Here is a 19898-nt window from a genome sequence, read left to right on the forward strand (position 1 = left end):
GTGTAGTCCTATTGTCCAAGAATTCCGATAAGCAATTATGAATGAGGCTTTTGCATGAGTCTGTAGACAGGCATCCATCCGACCCTGAAACAAAACTAATGCATTCAAAATCAGAGATTAGTGGGTATGGAGTGGAAAATGGGTCTGCACACATTTCATGCCAGATAAAGCACAATGGTTAGCACTGCTGCCTCAGTGTCAGCGACTCAGGTTCAATTCCGGCCTTGAGTGACCGTCCATTTTCCCTGTGTCTGCGTGGGTTTCCTCCGGGTGCTCCAGTTTCCTCCCACAGTTCAAAGATATGCAGGTTAAGTGGATTGCCATTGAAAAATTGCTCTTTAGTATTCAGGGATTTGAAGGTTTGGTTATGGGGATAGGGCGGTTTGGACGGGGGAGTGGACATTGGTGGAGTGCTCATTCGAAGGGTCGGTGCAAACCAGATGGGTCGAATGGCCTCTTTCTGCACTGTGGGGATTCTATGATTCTAAACCACTCTGTTCCTGTCTCAAAGACAGGGCTGTAAACTCACCTTCAGATTAATTTGCCAAATATCTGTGACATATTCTTGTTCCTGAAAATTCACATATGTTTCGTATCATAAAAGTATTTTGAGGGAAAGAAGAATAATGCTCGTCTTTGATTTTGGTATTTATTTCCCCCTGGAATATAGATGTTGGTAGCATGAGTGAGTCTTCAAGTGTGCCATCAAGGCAGTCCACACATAGCAAAGAAGAAGCACTTGCTCTAAGGAAGAAAACAGTAAACCTTGCCAGTGCTCATGTAGTCGCGTTTCTACCGCCCAGGCCCAAGCCAGATGACCAAAAGAATGAAACATCAACAGCAAAGTGTTTCCTAAAGGTTACTGGTATGACGTGTGCCTCTTGTGTTACAAATATTGAAAGTAATCTTCAAAGAGAAGATGGTGAGTAATATTTTATGCTGCACTTGTATTAGTCATTCATACCAGTCAGTTCAAAATAGAATGTGTTGGTTATGGAGTGAAACTAGGTAGAATGCTCTTCCAGAGAGCCAGTAAATGGCCTTTTAGCACTGTATTCCATATGCTTCACCCGATGTCTATGTCTATGTATTAACATTGTGTATTTATCATGTGTCCTATTATTTTTCATGCATGGAACAATCTGCCTACATTGTACACTGAACAATACTTTTCACTGTACCTCGGTACATGTGACAATAAATTTAAATATAATCTAAATCTTCAGCACCATAAAGATTCTATACTTATAGAAACTTTTCTTTTGCATCTGAAGAAGAAACTAACATGCTAGGTATAAAGCATATTTACCTCAAAATTCATGTTACACCTTTCACATTGTACTTCCCTTGGGTAGATTTGGCAACTTTGGTTGTGTTGTCACTGTCAGAGATTAGTGGCTCGAGCTCCACTCCAGAATACAATTACATAATCTTGGGTAATACCCAAGTATGGAGCTGATGGAGTGCTACATTGTCAAGTATGCTGTCTTTCAGGGCGGCATGGTGGTGCAGTGGTTAGCACTGCGGCCTCACAGCACCGAGGTCCCAGGTTCGATCTCGGCCCTGGGTCACTGTCCATGTGGAGTTTGCACATTCTCCCCGTGTCTGCGTGGGTCTCACCCTGCACAACCCAAAAAGATGTGCAGAGTAGGTGGCTTAGCCACGCTAAATTACCCCTTGATTGGAGAAAAAATAATTGGATACTCTAAATTTATAAAACAAAAATGTATGCTGTCTTTTGGCTGAGATATGTTGAGGCTCGACAAAAGGTGTAAGTGCATATCCTATGAGACTATTGCAAGAAGAGCAACCACATTCTCCAAGCATCCTGATTAACAATTATCCCTCAAAGAATATCACCAAACAGGTTAGGTGCTCCTATGTTTCATTGATGTTTGCTGGATTTTGGGGAATTTAGTTGCCGTATTTACCTGCAATGCAACATCATTTTGTAGGGGGAGGCAATGGGTGTAGTGATACTGTCACTAGACGAGTAATCCAGAGACCCAGGGGAAAGCCCTGGGGGCCCAGGTTCAATAAAAAAACTGGAATTAAAAGTCTAATGATCAGGAAACCAATGTTGATTGTCAGTAAAAACCCAACTGGTTCGCTAATGTTCTTTAGGGAAGGAAATCTACCATCCTTAACTGGTTTGGCCTATACGTGACTCCAGATGTTATTGACTCTGGACGGCATGGTGGTGCAGTGGTTAGCATCGCTGCGTCACGCCGCTGAGGACCCTGGTTCGATCCTGGCCCCGGGTCACTGTCCATGTGGAGTTTGCACATTCTCCCCATGTCTGCGTGGGTCTCACCCTGCACAACCCAAAATGATGATGTGCAGCGTAGGTGGACTGACCACACTAAATTGCCCCATAATGTGAAAAAAAGAATTGGATACTTTAAATTTATTTTTTAAATAAGCAAAGTGATTGACTCTAAAATGTGCTCTGAAATGGCTTTAGTTTGTGAAGGCGAGAGCTTGCCATTTACTGTGAAGACATTTGCTGACAAAATTCTCACAGGTTTTAGAGCAGATTGCCCCTTAGTGTATCCAAAGATGTGCAGGTTAGGTTACAAGGATGAGGCAGGAAAGTGGGCTGAGGTAGGGTGCTCTTTCGGAGGTGCGGTGCAAACTCAATGGGTCGAATGGCCTCCTTCTGCTCCGATTCTGCGGATTCTACATGTTGTATTATGCATGATGCTCTCGATAGAAAATAGAGCGAGAAACAGCAAGACGCTTCAGCCAATCAGATTGAAGCATCTTCACTAAATCAAGCAGAGTCTAAACTAGGAAATATATTAGATCTAAATCATTTAATAGAGTAGGAGTTTTCAAACTGTGAATCGTTACCCTCCTGATGGGGTTTTTACAGCTCACATTTGGGGTTGTGAGCAACACTTCCTCCAAGCAGCAATGGCGAGTGTGGAAAGGAGACAGCCCAACCTGCAGGCATTGGTGAGACTATTCTGTCAAATAGCACGAGGCGGATGGTGAGCCCAAGGTGCTCTTTGACTTCAGAATTTTTTTTTAGCAGTGTGTACCGAGTGGGCCTGGGATGTCCGTGCATCGACTTGACACAGACAATTGCAGCACGGTAGCATTGTGGTTAGCACAATTGCTTCACAGCTCCAGGGTCCCAGGTTCGATTCCCGGCTTGGGTCACTGTCTGTGCGGAGTCTGCACGTTCTTCCCATGTGTGCGTGGGTTTTCTCCGGGTCCTCCAGTTTCCTCCCACAGTCCAACGATGTGCAGGTTAGGTGGATTGGCCATGCTAAATTGTCCTTAGTGTCCAAAATTGCCCTTAATGTTGGGTGGTGTTACTGGGTAATGGGGATAGGGTGGAGGTGTGGGTTTGGGTAGGGTGCTCTTTCCAAGAGCCGGTGCCGATTGGCCTCCTTCAGCACTGTTAATTCTATGATATGATCTATGATATGACTGTGTCCAGAGTGTGGGATAAACTGGGAATTCGTGCAGTTGACACAGGGAGGTGAATGATGGCTTCAGAATTTTCCACGTTCCCGCTCCTGTCTGCCTGTTGTACAGGATCTTTCCTTAGGATAGGCACTCTGCTTTGCAAGGGATGGGCTAAAAGGGACTGGGTGTGTGGATGAGGGGATGGGGTGGATAGGTTTGGGAAGAGGGATTCCTAAGTGATTGAGTGGAGAGATGGATGTTGTAGAAGATTGTAGTTTAGTCGGGCAGTATGGTCGGCACGGGCTTGGAGGGCCGAAGGGCCTGTTCCTGTGCTGTACATTTCTTTGTTCTTTGTTCTTTGAAAAGGGGCCGGGTTATTTGCTTAAGAGTGGGATTGGGAAGAGGGGCTGTTTTGCCTGTGTGTATGGGGAGGGTTGTGAAGGTATATGTGTGCACAAACTTGTATGTGTGTTTGTGCATGTGTGTGTGTGTGGTGGACGGAGAGAGAGGTGATTACAATTGTGCGTTTGGAGGGGAGGGGGTTTCATTGAGTTTTCTGTCACCAGGGCATATGGAGAGCTTGGCTGAAACCTACTCTCAAGTAAATAAAATAGCATTTTTACAAAGTACTTCAAAAACACATCTTCATAATTATATGATGTTGATGTATAATATATACATTTTAATTATATACTCTATGTTACTATGTTGCTTTATTGTTGGTTTGTTTTAGATGGAATCTCGTTAATCTGCAACATTTAGGGGCTGTTTAGTACAGGGCTAAATCGCTGGCTTTGAAAGCAGACCAAGGCAGGCCAGCAGTACAGTTCAATTCTCGTAACAGCCTCCCCGAACAGGCGCCGGAATGTGGCGACTAGGGGCTTTTCACAGTAACTTCATTTGAAGCCTACTTGTGACAATAAGCGATTTTCATTCATTTAATTTAGAGGAACACTTGAAATGCCGTAGCATACGGCACAGGATACTATAGACCAAGTGCTGGAAGATGGGATTAGAATAAATAGGTGCTTGATCACTGGCACAGACATGATAGGCTGAAGGGTCTGTTTACGTGTTGTAATAATAATAATAATCTTTATTGTCACAAGTAGACTTACATTAACACTGCAATGAAGTTACTGTGAAAAGCCCCTGGTCGCCATATTCCGGCTCCTTTTTGGGTATACAGAGGGAGAATTCAGAATGTCCAAATTAATTACCTAACAGCACGTCTTTCGGGACTTGTGGGAGGAAACCGGAGCATCTGGAGGAAACCCACGCAGACACGGGGAGAACGTGCAGACTCCATACAGACAGTGACCCACGTTAAACTTGCTACCCTGGCGCTGTGAAGCAACAGCGCTACCCACTGTGCTACCGTGCTAAGCTTTATGGGCGCGATTAAACCACCACGTTGCGGCCGCTGCGCATCTGGGTGCAGCGATTAAATAGCAGGAAAGGCCAAAATCAAGACACGCTCCGGGTGTGAATTCCGGATCATGCCTAAATATGGCGAGCATAGCATTAGCCCTCATTTGCAATCATTTCCATTTCATTGGCGAGATTGAAGTGAATGCGACAGCCTCCCGGGAAGTAATCGGCTTCCCAGCTATAATCACGCGGGCATTGTTTAGTACTCCTTGCGCAATGTCTGTTGAGGGAAACTGAGGAGGTGAGTAGTCGTTTCCATTTTTGGGCATGCAGCTCAAGGGCACCATGAGGAGATCCCTCAGGGGGAACGGCTTGGTCATGGGGCTAAAGCGTTTCAGGTCTGGGGTTGCTCTTGGGGGGGGGGGGGGGGTGCTTTTTGTCTCTGAGGCCTTCAAGCCATCTTTAGTGGTTAGCCATAATGGGCAACTACAGCTGCTGCCTGTCTGTCCTACCAAGCACTTCTAGGCCAAAGCAGTGTGCTTGGTTATATGCTGAAGGTCACTGAAACTCCCTTTGACTGTGAGGAGCCTCTAGCTTCACAGCTGAAGGTTATTGCTTTTTTAAAAATAAAGTTGAGTACCCAATTCGTTCTTTTCCAATTGAGGGGCAATTTAGTGTGGCAATCCAGCTATCTTGCACATCTTTTAGGTTGTGGGGGTGAGATCCAAGTAGACAAAGGACAATGTGCAGACTCCGCACAGACAGTGACCGGGAGCCGGGAGCGAACCTGGGTCCTCGGCTCTGTGAGGCAACAATGCGAACCACTGCAAGCCGGTTATATAAGGCTATTACGAATGAGGAATTGGCCTTGTTAGTTGTGAGAGCACTTCACAGCTGCAGGTTGTGTTTGCTGCGGGTTCCCGCTTGTGGCTGCCAATGCCTGGAGGCTGCTGTTGCTGTTTCCTTGTTTTATAGTAGCTGGAACAAAGGACAATTTTTTCTAAGATACCTGGGTCCTGGAACACCGGGCTCAGGAGGATGTATGAGTCCAAAAGGCAATCTGGTTTGAAGCAAGAAGATACTGTGGGGCCTGGTGTGCAACATTGATCCAAATGGGCCACCTGATGACGCCATTGAAGAAATGCTTTTGCACATTGCAGATGCTTTTGTTACTGGTGCAGTGAGTGCTGCATGTAACTGGCATGTCACTGCGGGTTAAACATGCTGGAAGTCAAGGATGTTCAACTGCATTTGAATCAGAATCATAGAATTTACAGTGCAGAAGGAGGCCATTCGGCCCATCGAGTCTGCACCGGTCCTTGGAAAGCCGGCACCAGTGGAATATGTGGATGCCAGGATTTGGTTCTAGTGAGATTGGGCCGTATGGAAGGGCCTGCACATCTGTGGCTCCTGGACGGAGAATGGCACTGATACATGGAACTAGTCACACATTGATGGGCAGATCATTTCCACGACAAAGTTCTGTACATGACAGCACATTCTCAGGCTTATCCCCCATTTCTGTTGACGAGCCGGCGAGGGGTGATATCGGGATTCTCTGTCCCACCAGCCGGCCAATGGGGTTTCCCATTGTCGGCAGCCCCTCGCCGTCGGGAAATCCCCGGGCGTTGGTGCGCTGCCTGTGCAATGGAGAATTCCGACAGCGGATCCCTGTGTTTTTTTCTTTCTGAAAATGTGCTTCCGTAGCTTTGTATTGGTACCAATATGGAATGGTGGTGTTTCCTTGTTGTTTAATGGTTAGTGCGATATGTGGAATGTTATGTAGTTGATTTTCAAACCTTTGTTACTGTTCAATAAACAAAATATTCTCAAGTGGCTTCTGGTGGGTGCACGTGCCATGTCTCAGATGATGATTATTGCATCGCATTTCAATCAAACTTTGAAGCCTGAATAGTTTACCTGAACTCTAGAAGTGTCAGCACCACAGAGGCAGCAGCCAACAATCAAACGCTCAAGAGCTCGGCTACAGTACCGGAGATATCCTAGCGACCATAGGGTAAGTGCGTGGATCAGGGAGGGCATCTGAACACGGTATCACTACTGTTCCTGATAGGGGTCTGTGGTCTAGGGGCTCCTGCTGTGGCCAGGAGTGAATGTGCAGTGCAAAGTTTTCCAGTACAACTGGCTCGGTGGATAGCACTCTGAGAAAAGGTGGGACACATAAGGGTGGGGGAGGCTTGGGGGATTTGTGGATCCCAGAGTGGAAGCCCTAACTGATTGTCGGTCTCTCTCCATCTCTAACTCCTGACAGATATAACAATATGGCTGATACTGTCAGTCCCGCAGAGGCTGCCCTCGCGGTGCTGGTGGCAGCCTAGGCAGGCAGTTGCTGGAGAAAGTGGCAGAGGCTGGAGGTGGCATCTCATGTGTGAAGGGCCACCTCACACCCCGAAGACCCGACTGCTCATCAGGCTGAGGAAGAACCCAGAGATGTACAGGCGTTGTTGGTCTTTCGAAGAGATGAGGGACAGTCTTGCTGCAAGAGACTCTGTCTCAACAAAGAGTCAGTACAGCACCTGTGCCACATCCTTGTGGACTTGGCACCTTGTGGAGGAGGAGGAGGACACCCGCTTCCGGTGGCAGTAGAGGTCACCACATCCCTGAACTCCTATTCAAATGGTTCTTTCCAGGGCTTGAGCGGGGACTTGTGCGGCATTTCCCAAGCTACAGCTCACCTGTATGCCCGGGAATCAGACTTTATCAACTTTGAGCCAGGCCCACCAAGATGCCTGGGCTGCAGGGTTCCCTGCTATTGCCAGGATGCTCCAGGTCCAGCGGGTAATTGCTGGCACGCATGTCGCCTTGAGCGCACCAGGGCATCAGGAAGGGATTCCACTCCCTGAACGTTCAACTCATGTGCAACCACTACCTCCGGAGCATTCATGAGTAGTACTAAACTCTGTATGCTTCACCCGATTCCTGTCTATGTATTTACATTGTGTGTATTTATGTATGTCCCATGTTTTTTTTAAAGTGTAGAACAATCTGTCTGGACTGTATGCAGAACAATACTTTTCACTGTACCTTGGTACATGTGACAATAAATCAAATCAAATCAAATGTGTATACACACTTCCCAGTGAACATGCATGACAGCTAGATCCTGGGACACTTGGAGATTTCCGGTGTCTTCGAACCCAGGATGGTGGGTTGGCTCTTGGGGGATATGGGGTAACCGCTGAGCTCCTCCTGATGACACCAGTGCGGAGGCCGGAGACTGAGGCGGAGACCCGATACAACGAGGCCCATGCTGCCACCTGTACACTCATTGAGCAATGCATTGGACTGCTCAAAATGCAGTACACTCCCCAGTGTGTCTCCCGCTTTGTGGTGGGCTGCTGTTCCCTTCACAACCTGACACAGCAACAGGGCGTCATGGAGGAGGAGGAAGAGCGGCAAGTGGCCTCGTCTGAGGAGGAGGAGGCGGACCATAAGGGATGTAGGATGAGCCCTGTGTGGAGCTGGAGAATCGAGGACAGGTGGCGTCAAGGGTCAGGCATGCCCAGATGACCAGAGAGGTGCTCCTCATTCCATCCTTTCCTCAATTCCCCACTCCGCCCCATTCCCCTCCTTGCCACCCAATCCACCTTCCCTCAATCCCTCCTTCCCCCAATCCCTGTACTCCCCAATCCCTTCTTTCCCCACAATTCCTCCTTCCCCAATCCCCCCCTTCACCCCATTCCCCTCCTTCCTTCCCACCCATTCCCCTCCTTCCTTCACCCCCCATTCCCTGACTCCCCCCCCCCCCCCCCCCCCCCCCGACTCTCATGTTCCACCCTCCAAGGGTCTGTGTAACATCACATCAGGGTGATGGGCCTGTGTTGGCACTGCCAGTGGGTCACCATACAAGGCAAGAGAGTGATGATCACTCACTATGAGGAAATCTCTGGTGCTCCTCAGTCTATGCCAAAGTCTGACTCCTGTCTTTCAGCGGACACGTGCTCACGCCTACCCTCTGAATGGGGTCTGCATCGGGAGTGTTTGATCTTGGACCACTGTGCCCGGGGGAAGCGGAGGGCAATAGGAGTGCAGAGAGGTTTGCTGTGAAGATGAACGTGACAGAGGCTTCACATGTATCAAGTGTAACATGTTTTAATTGTGAACATTTGACATTTCCATTACCCCTAGCTACAGATAGTGGCCACAAGCTACCCCCCCCCCCCCCTACCCAATCAGTGATCCTCTCTCTTCTTGACCCTTCGTGGTCTACCACTACGTCTAGGTGTGTCCCCAGAATGCACATCATAAGGGGAGGCAGCATGCTGCTTTCATGCTCTGTGCCCTTTGATACCCCATCAGGGAGGAGGAAGCGATGAAGGCCACCCTGGAGCCTGCCACCAAGGAGACGACAGGGTCTCCAGTCCTTTTGAATCCACCCCTCCAGGTGACGTCAAGATTCAAAAGTAACACGATGCAAGAGGAAGCAGCTGCTCGGGTGAGTAGGGTAAGGTAAATATTTATTACTTTTATTGTGTACATAGCGGCGGCTGCTCACGGACCCGGCCCGTGAAATAGTCCCCCCTACGGCTGGACCCCCCCCACACACACACACAGTGCCCTCAGCCCTGAATAATGTCCCCCCACTGCCCGCAGATTGGCCCTCCGTCAACTGTGGCGGCGCTGGACTGAGTCCACAGCCGCCACACTGAGTTCCCGATGGGTGAGACCACACATGCCCCATCGGCCGGTCGGGGGCGGAGCATCGGGGGCGCGCCTCAGGCCATGTCCTGAGGCCGTCGATACGTGGCGCGGCATACTCGCTTTGGAAATGGCGAAGCATCGCCGCCCCCGATTTGGTCGGGAACTCAGATTCTCCGGCCGAATGCGATTTCGCCGTCAGCGACCGAAGAATCCAGCCCATTAACTCCGATGATATGGTGCTGGATTCTCCACCTGCGGGATACTCCGTTTTTCCGTCAGCCCTGGGGTTTCCCGACGGAGTGGGGCTGCCCCACAATGGGAAACCCCATTGATCAGCCGGTGTAGCGGAGCATCCCGTTGGTGGGGTGGAACAGAAATGTGACGGGGCGGAGAATCCAGCCCGTGGAATCTGTATGGATAGAGCTGAGAAATACCAAGGGGCAAAATCGTTAGTGGGGATTGTATATAGACCTCAAACTGTCTTGGTGATGTTGGGGATGGCATTAAACAGGTAATTAGAGACTTCAATCTACAGATAGATTAGACAAATCAAATTAGTAACAATTCTGTAGAGGAGAAATTCCTCCACATAAGTTCATTCTGGGACTAGGAACCTGGATCTAAATAAAGGGAACTATGATGGAATGAGGCATGAGTTGAGTTGGTTATGATGTTGAAGATAGTATTAGATCCAAGGAAGAGGCATACAAATTGGCTAGGACCCCAGTATTAGTGCCTCTTTAGAGATAATAAGGTTGTTGTGGTTTTCTGAAGGCTAGAATTGACTTTTGTGTGAGTCATAACCAGTCAGGCTTTGGTCAGTATAACACTTTTGTCCATTATACACTATTTTTAAATTATAAAGTAACTAGGATGCTATGGATATATATAAATTTTCTCTCGCGTCTTCTTGGCATGACACCAGTAATCATGAACAGGATATAAATCTTAACAATGAAAGGACTTGGTTTCATACATTTTTACATAAACCATATGTTACTTTCATGAATATAAAATGTTTGTCAGACTTCTTTTTTAGTTTGTTTTATTTTCCAACCATATTTCTATAAATTGCAGAATAATATTTCTAATATATCTTTTGGATTTTAGGTATATATTCAGTTCTGGTCGCACTCATGGCTGGTAAGGCAGAAGTCAAATATAATCCAGACATCATCCAGCCTGATGGAATTGAAGAATTGATCATAGATTTAGGCTTTGGAGCTACTGTTATAGAAAATTACGTTTCTTCAGCTGGAGAGTTGGAGTTCATTGTAAGTATATTTCATGTTATAAATTATCTTGAACTATTCTGAGCGGTGGTGGCAGCCTTCCACCTTGTTCATTGATGGTTTGCACCACGATGGTCAACTCTTTGTTAAGTATCACCTTGTGAGGCTCAGGACAATAAGATTGAGGAGCAGAATTAGACCATTTGGCCCATTGAGTCTGCTCTGCCATTCTATCATGGCTGATATGTTCCTCATCCCCATTCTCCTGCCTTCTCCCCATAATGTCTGATCCCCTTATTAATCAAGAACGCCAGATTTGTGCTTGAGATGCTGTTACCTACAGGGCTACAGACCAAGAGTTGGAAGGTGGAATTAGATAGAATAGTTATTTCTTAGAACATAAGAACTAAGAGCAAGAGTAGGCAATTTAGCCTCTTGAAACTGCCCCACTGTTCAGTATAATCCAGGCTGATCTCATCATGGCCTCAACTCCAGCGTCCTGCCTCCGTAATCATTCAACTAATAAAAAATCTGTCTAACACCCCCTTAAATTTACTCACTGTCCCAGCATCCACCGCAATCTGGGGTAGCGAATTCCACAGGTTCATGACCCTTTGGGAGAAGTAATTTCTCCTCATCGCTGTTTCCCTTACCCTGAGACTATGACCTCTCGTTCTAGAATTCCCCACAAGAAGAAGCATCCTCTCCATGCCTACATTATCCATAGCTTTTATCATCTTATATACTTCAAATTGAGTTCCCCTCATTCTTCTAAATTCTATAGAGTGCAGGCCTATACTCCTCAATCTCTCTTCATATGAGAGATTATCTGACCTGGCAGTCTCTGCTACATTTTGTGCAGTGGAAGACAGTGGGATGAGCAGGTACACAATTCTCTGGGCCCTCTTCTTGGGCAGCTGAGCTTTTGTCTCTGCTCTCCTCTTCCAGTGTCCTTCCAAACAGTCAGCCTTCTGAAGTGATGGCAGTCGGTGATTATCTCCCAGTTGTCAGTGTCAATGTCCACCCCATCTTCAAACCTCGCCTGATGGTGTCTCGATAGTGGAGGTATGCCCAGAAGGTTGTGATCTGGCGGTCAGTTCACCGTAAAAACTCATTGAATACATGGCCATCATCCATTTGATGAGCATGGCCAAGCCAGTGCAGATGTCATCAGCTTAGCAATGAGTGTATACCGTGGAATTAGCATGCTCCAGTGTAAGTTGGTGACCTTGTCCTTCCAAGAGACACCGAGGATATGTCTGAGATAGTGAATGTGGAAACTGGTCATCCTTTTCTCCTGCTTAACAAATATTGTCCAGGTCTCACAACTGTAAAGGAGTGCACTGAGGTTGCAGACTTAGTAGACTTGCTGTTTCGTGTTCTCAGTCACGTTACTGTTATTCTACACTCTGTTATGAACATAACAGCTGCAGCTTTGTAATTTGTGTGTTGATTTCAGCATCAGTCGACACTGCTGCCTAGATATGTGAAATTACCAACAACCTCCAGCATCATATTTTCAATAAATGGCAGTACGGCAACATCCTGGACCATGATATTTATATTCCCGATGCTAATGGTCAAATCAAACTCTTTACAATCGTGTTCATTTGCTGCTGAAGGTGCTGCTTGTTTGGAATGCTAATGCAGCATTGCCAGCGTAGAGCAACTCTCCGATAAGGAGTTGGCGCGCCTTTGTCTTGGATCTCTAGCGAGTAAGGTTGAATAGCTTTCCATCAGTTCCGGTATGTTCAGTAGATGGCCTGAAGGCATATGACAGCAGCAAAGAGAAGAATATGTCAAAGCATTGCTACCGGAACACAACCTGTTTTGACCCCACTGCAGATCTCAAAGCGCCCGATCATAGCTGACCTTACCTGCCATGTTGTTGTGGAAAGAGAAGTTTATGGTGAGCAGTTTCAGTGAGCAGCCAATTTTCTCCTGCAGTTTAAATAAACCGTCTCTGCTCACGTGGTCGAATGCCTTGGTAAGATCGATGTAGGCAATATATAGTGGTCTCCTTTGTTCATGGCGTTTCACTTGCAGCTGTGGACTGAGAAGATCATGTCAGTTGTAGATCTTCCAGTTCTGGAGCCATACTGGAATTCAGGATAGATGCATTCAGCCAGGATCTGCAGCCTGACAGGGACCAACACAGTGCAAATGTTTTTTCCAAATTGTTCATCAGGGAGCTGCTTTGATAGTTGTTGTAATTGCGACGCTCACTCTTGTTCTTGTACAAGGTCACAATCTTTGCGTTATGCATGTAGGGCAGCACGATAACACAGTGGTTAGTACTGTGGCTTCACAGCGCCAGGTTCGATTCCTGGCTGTGTCACTTCTATGCAGAGTCTGCACGTTCTCCTATTGTCTGCGTAGGTTTCTTTAAAGTTTCCTCCCACTAGTCCCAAAAGACATGCTGTTAGGTAATTTGGAGATTCTGAATTCTCCCTCTGTGTACCCGAACAGATGCTGGAATGTGGCGACTAGGGACTTTTCACAGTAACTTCATTGCAATGTAAGCCTATTTGTGATAATAAATGATTATTATTATCCTGGGGCACTGCCCTCCCTCCGACACAGAAAGGGAAATTTATGCTGATGTTGTAGGAGTTTCAGTTTCCCATACTTGAGAAGTTCAGGCGGTATAGCATCAGCAGCTGAGGTTTACCCATGGCAAGTGGGTATTCTGAACAATCACTATTCCGTTTGTGGTGAAATACCACAATAAAAAATCCAACTTGTTTTCTGGGCTTAAAACCAATGTCACAATTACTGATCTCCGTGAATAGGCACATGATTTAATTGCCTTGTACTATTGACGGGAGTCTGTCGCTTTATTACTGAAACATTTCTGATGCTTAACAACTGAGAATGGTAACCCTGTTATGAAACAGAATGTTTTATAAATAAGTCATTTATAATTCATATTACTGCACCTTCTTTGTAATTTGTTTTAATGGATCAATTGAATTGACTTATTGCGCGCTTGAGCAATCCTTTTGAAGGCGATGCCAGTGAGTTCAAACTGTGTGCATAGGATTAAAATTCCATCTACAAACATTAGCATTAATGGGATTTGTTGGCCTAGATTAATTCCAAATAATGATATGAAATATTGCTTGTGCTGTCTGAGGTCACAACAGCAGTGCCTTCATTCGTATAGACTTTTATAAACTTGCAAAATAGTGCCGAGATTCTTTCCTGCTCTTGACTGATTATCTTAATGATTTTGTTCCCATGCTTTAATCCTGAATGTGTAATTAACAATGTAAGCATTGTCTTTCTCATGCAAAGATGTTCCTATTCCTTACAACACGATCTTGTTTCTTTAGATTACAGGAATGACTTGCGCCTCTTGTGTTCACAATATTGAATCAAAGTTAATGAGAATCAATGGCATCTTGTATGTGTCAGTAGCCCTCGCCACCAACAAGGCGCACATTAAATTGGATCCAGAGGTACTGGGCCCACGTGATATCATCAGAATGATTGAGGTATGTTGAAAAGTGAAACACAGCAGTTGCTGGAAATCTGAAATAAAAACAGAAAATGATGAACATACTCCATAGATCAGACAGTATCGAGAATGATGAACATACTCCATAGATCAGACAGCATCGAGAAACAATGGGTGAGATCTTCTGGTCCCGCCGCTGTCAATGGGATTTTCCATTGACTACATCCCACGCTACGGGGAAACCCGTGGTGTGGGTGTGCCATCGGCAGAACCAGAAGATCTCGCCCAATGACTTTTCATCAGAATTGAAATAAAGTCCAAGTTACGGAAGGTTTTAACCAAGTGTAGACACAGATGAGGTGGAATAAACAAAAGGACAGCTCGGATAAGATGGAACAGATTAAATGACAGCTGAGTTGATGATGCAAGATATGTTCAATCCTGAATAGCTGAAGGTAATCACAGGATGATTTGTTCGTGTCTTAAAATTCAATGTTTTTTCTTGATTGTCTTTCTGAATCTGTAAAGCAAATTAATTTTGACTGGACTAGTAGAACAATATGGGAATACACTGAGCTGCAATGAAGCCTTAATTAGAACAGCCTCTTCTCTCACCCCATTCGTTTTTTTCACATTTGAAACAAATATATTAATTTTTTAAATATAAATTGGTACCCAATTATTTTTTTCCATTTAAGGGACAATTTAGCGTGGCCAGTCCACCTACCCTGCCCATCTTTGGGTTGTGGGGGTGAAACCCACGCAGACACGGGAGAATGTGCAAACTCCATTTGAATTCTAATTGCTTTCTCACCTCTTTTCATTTGTGCCATCTTAAAACCACAAGTAGTTTCTTTTCTAATGGAACATTCTTATTTTTTGTGAGGAATTGCATGGGGAAATTAATATCTTACCACACTCAGTATATTACAATAAATGAAAATCTGTAAATTATTATTCATAGATTTAAATTAATTTAATCTCTTGTGGAAGATGTGTAGTCATAGATAAACCTTTTGCATTCTCTGCCACTGATTGCACTTCACTGTTTATTTACTAAGTATAATTTCCATTATAGGATCTTGGCTTTCATGCTGCTTTAGCCAAAAGAGATACAGCAGTACATAATCTGGACCATAAAGAGGAAATAAAACAGTAAGCCTGTCGATATTTTTAATAGAAATAGCAAACATTGTTTTTTATGAAAAATAATTATATTTATGTTTTTCTCTGTGTTAGGTGGAAGAGGTCCTTCTTGTTCAGCCTTCTTTTTGGCATCCCTGTCCTTGCACTAATGATATATATGATAGTGATGGATAACAAGCACAGTGGCTCCATTCCTCTTCAACAAAACATTATTCCAGGTTTATCAATTCTGAATCTGGTATTCTTTATTTTGTGTACTCCTGTTCAGGTGAGTACACACCAGGAAAAACTTTATTTAAAATGTAAATTATAATATCAAATAATTTCGCTGTAGTACTGGTACAAAGTGTAATCAAGTTGAATCTAAATTAACATGTTGAGCATTGTTATTAACATTAAATTAACATTAGGGTGTCAACTGTGGCTTAATTGGTAGCACTCTCACCTCTTGAGCTACAAGACAGAGGGGTGGGCAGAGGGGGCGGGGTTGCCTTGTTAATTAGGAACGAAATTAAATCAATAGCACTAAACGACATAGGGTCAGATGATGTGGAGTCTGTGTGGGTAGAGTTGAGGAACCACAAAGGCAAAAAAACCATAATGGGAGTTATGTACAGGCCTCCTAACAGTGGTCAGGACCAGGGGCACAAAATGCACCACAAAATAGAAAGTGCATGTCAGAAAGGTAAGGTCACAGTGATCATGAGGGACTTTAATATGCAGGTGGACTGGGTAAATAATACTGCCAGTGGACCCAAGGAAAGGGAATTCATTGAATGTTTACAGGAGGGCTTTTTGGAACAGCTTGTGATGGAGCCCACGAGGGAACAGGCCATTCTGGACTTAGTGTTATGTAATGAGCCAGACTTGATTAAAGATCTTAAAGTAAGGGAGCACTTAGGAGGCAGTGATCATAATATGGTCGAATTCAATCTCCAATTTGAAAGAAAGAAGGTAGAATAAGATGTAAAGGTGTTACAGTTAAATAAAGGTAACTACAGGGGCATGAGGCAGGAACTGACGAAAATCGACTGGGAGCAGAGCCTAGTGGGAAAGACAGTAGAACAGCAATGGCAGGAGTTTCTGGGAGTAATTGAGGACACAGTACAGAGGTTCATCCCAAAGAAAAGAAAGGTTATCAGAGGGGGAATTAGGCAGCTATGGCTGACAAAGGAAGTTAGGGAATGCATCAAAGCAAAAGAGAAAGCCTATAATGTGGCAAAGAGTAGTGGGAAGTCAGAAGATTGGGAAGGCTACAAAAACAAACAGAGGATAACAAAGAGAGAGATAAGGAAAGAGAGGATCAAATTTGAAGATAGGCTAGCCAGTAACATTAGGAATGATAGTAAAAGTTTCTTTAAATACATTAAAAACAAACGGGAGGCAAAAGTTGACATTGGGCCGCTCCAAAATGACGCTGGTAATTTTGTGATGGGAGACAAGGAAATAGCTGAGGAACCGAATAAGTACTTTGCGTCAGTCTTCACAGTAGAAGACATGAGTAATATCCCAACAAGTCCGGGGGCAGAGTTGAATATGGTAGCCATCACAAAGGAGAAAGTGCTAGAGAAACTAAGAGGTCTAAAAATTGATAAATCTCCGGGCCCAGATGGGCTACATCCTGGAGTTCTAAAGGAGATAGCTGAAGAAATAGTGGAGGCGTTAGTTATGATCTTTCAAAAGTCACTGGAGTCAGGGAAAGTCCCAGAGGATTGGAAAATTGCTGTTGTAACCCCCCTGTTCAAGAAGGGAACAAGGAAAAAGATGGAAAATTATAGGCCAATTAGACTAACCTCGGTTGTTGGCAAGATTCTAGAATCCATTGTTAAGGATGAGATTTCTAAATTCTTGGAAGTGCAGGGTCGGATTAGGACAAGTCAGCATGGATTTAGTAAGGGGAGGTCATGCCTGACAAACCTGTTAGAGTTCTTTGAAGAGATAACAAATAGGTTAGACCAAGGAGAGCCAATGGATGTTATCTATCTTGACTTCCAAAAGGCCTTTGATAAGGTGCCTCACGGGAGACTGCTGAGTAAAATAAGGGCCCATGATATTTGAGGCAAGGTACTAACGTGGATTGACGATTGGCTGTCAGGCAGAAGGCAGAGAGTTGGGATAAAAGGTTCTTTTTCGGAATGGCAACCGGTGACGAGTGGTGTCCCGCAGGGTTCAGTGTTGGGGCCACAGCTGTTCTCTTTATATATTAACGATCTAGATGACGGGACTGGGGGCATTCTGGCTAAGTTTGCCGATGATACAAAGATAGGTGGAGGGGCAGGTAGTATGGAGGAGGTGGGGAGGCTGCAGAAAGATTTAGACGGTTTAGGAGAGTGGTCTAAGAAATGGCTGATGAAATTCAACGTGGGCAAATGCGAGGTCTTGCACTTTGGAAAAAAGAATAGAGGCGTGGACTATTTTCTAAACGGTGACAAAATTCATAATGCTGAAGTGCAAAGGGACTTGGGAGTCCTAGTCCAGGATTCTCTAAAGGTAAACTTGCAGGTTGAGTCCGTAATTAAGAAAGCAAATGCAATGTTGTCATTTATCTCAAGAGGCTTGGAATATAAAAGCAGGGATGTACTTCTGAAGCTTTATAAAGCATTAGTTAGGCCCCATTTAGAACACTGTGAGCAATTTTGGGCCCCACACCTCAGGAAGGACATACTGGCACTGGAGCGGGTCCAGCGGAGATTCACACGGATGATCCCAGGAATGGTAGGCCTAACATACGATGAACGTCTGAGGATCCTGGGATTATATTCATTGGAGTTTAGGAGGTTGAGGGGAGATCTAATAGAAACTTACAAGATAATGAATGGCTTGGTTAGGGTGGATGTAGGGAAGTTGTTTCCATTAGCAGGGGAGACTAGGACCCGGGGGCACAGCCTTAGAATAAAAGGGAGTCACTTTAGAACAGAGATGAGGAGAAATTTCTTCAGCCAGAGAGTGGTGGGTCTGTGGAATTCATTGCCCCAGAGGGCGGTGGAGGCCAGGACGTTGAGTGCCTTTAAGACAGAAGTTGATAAATTCTTGATTTCTCGAGGAATTAAGGGCTATGGAAAGAGAGCGGGTAAATGGAGTTGAAATCAGCCATGATTGAATGGTGGAGTGGACTCGATGGGCCGAATGGCCTTACTTCCGCTCCTATGTCTTATGGTCTTATGGTCTTAAGGTTCCGGGTTCAAGTCTCATCCCATGGCTTGAGCACAAAGATCAAGGTGGACATACCAGTGCAGTACTGAGGGTGTGCTGTACTGCCTGAGGCACAGTATCTCAGATGAGATGCCAAGCCGAGGCACTACCTGCCTGCTCAGGTGGATGTGAAAGATCCCATGGCACTATTTTGAAAAAGAGCAGGGGGGGTTATCCGTGGTGCCCTGGCCAGTATTTATTCCTTAACATCCTAAAAACAGATTATCTGGTAATCATCATATTATTTTTTGTGGGAGTTTGTTTTTGCGTACATTGGCTAACATGTTTCCTACATTATCACTGTGATGACACTTAAAATACTTCATTGGCTATAAAGTGCTTTGAGATATCTGGTAGTCGTGAAAGTGCTATATGAATGCAGTTTAAAAAAATTATTGTAGTCTATGCCAGGGATAACTTGGTTGTTCAAAATTGATCTTTTTAACTGGATTAATAGCAGAATATCCCCGTTTTGTAAGTGATCTTAAATTCCAGTTCCACTGTCCTGTAGCTGCTCTAGTGGAACTGTGGTAAAATAGCACAAGTTGATTTGGGGTATGGGATGTTTCTCGCTTCCTTTTCGTTTATATGTATTTTGTTCAAATGCTGAGAATGAGAGTATCACAGAGACAAATTATCATCCTATCAATCAGGATGTAACTGAGCATTTGGAATGAACAGGTCATGTACAGCTTACTACTGTTGTCCATCTCATTAATGCAATCACTTTATGAAGGATCAAAGAAGATAATTGAAAATTTTCTCTTGAGCTCCCAGGCTCTAAGATATTAGTTAATATTACAGTTTACATTATTCATGTGTGACCAATAGCACTTAACAAATGACCTCTCTCTGATCCCAGCAGCACAGGAACCTATGTGTGTTAGAAATCTTCTGTAATTAATGTTACGCATTCAAACTTGTTCTAGACCAAATGTCATTCCGATCATTTTGTTTCATTTTTAAGATTAAGGGCCAATTTAGCGTGGCCAATCCGACAACCCTACACATCTTTGGGTTGTGGGGGTGAAACCCACACAGACCTGGGGAGAAGGTGTAAAGTCCACATGGACAGTGACCTGAGACCGGGATCGAACCTGGGTCCTCGGCGTTGTGAGGCAGCAGTGCTAACCACTGTGCAGCCCTAGGCCTGTTTTTAAACATGTTTATTAACAGACCATTAAGTACTCAAAAGGAGTGTAGTCAAAATGCCCTTCTGATGTGTTAGCTTGGTTGCATACACCAGCTTTTTATCAAGGGGCAAGGCCTATGCAACACATTTCAGGCTGCTGTTTGGTCACGCAAATGAATTGATTGGTGGGAACATTGGTGACTATTGTTATTGTTTCGCCATAGTCATTTGAATCTTATTTAAATTAAATAACTTTCTTGCATCTGGATAAAAAGTTATGCTCTAC

The 19898-nt window shown here is 44.9% G+C and overlaps 1 protein-coding gene across 1 annotated transcript in view; it reads left to right on the forward strand.

Annotated features, from left to right (window-relative positions):
• Positions 1-19898, forward strand: part of LOC140391979 (copper-transporting ATPase 2-like) — a 193685-nt gene that overhangs the window by 61305 nt on the left and 112482 nt on the right. Inside the window, exons 3-7 of the mRNA XM_072477093.1 lie at positions 671-922; positions 10561-10724; positions 14018-14179; positions 15221-15297; positions 15382-15556. Of these exons, the coding sequence (XP_072333194.1) occupies positions 671-922; positions 10561-10724; positions 14018-14179; positions 15221-15297; positions 15382-15556 (830 nt within the window). The remainder of the gene's footprint in view (positions 1-670; positions 923-10560; positions 10725-14017; positions 14180-15220; positions 15298-15381; positions 15557-19898) is intronic.

The sequence above is a fragment of the Scyliorhinus torazame genome, chromosome 15, assembly GCF_047496885.1.
Source record: "Scyliorhinus torazame isolate Kashiwa2021f chromosome 15, sScyTor2.1, whole genome shotgun sequence".
NCBI lineage: Eukaryota > Metazoa > Chordata > Chondrichthyes > Carcharhiniformes > Scyliorhinidae > Scyliorhinus > Scyliorhinus torazame.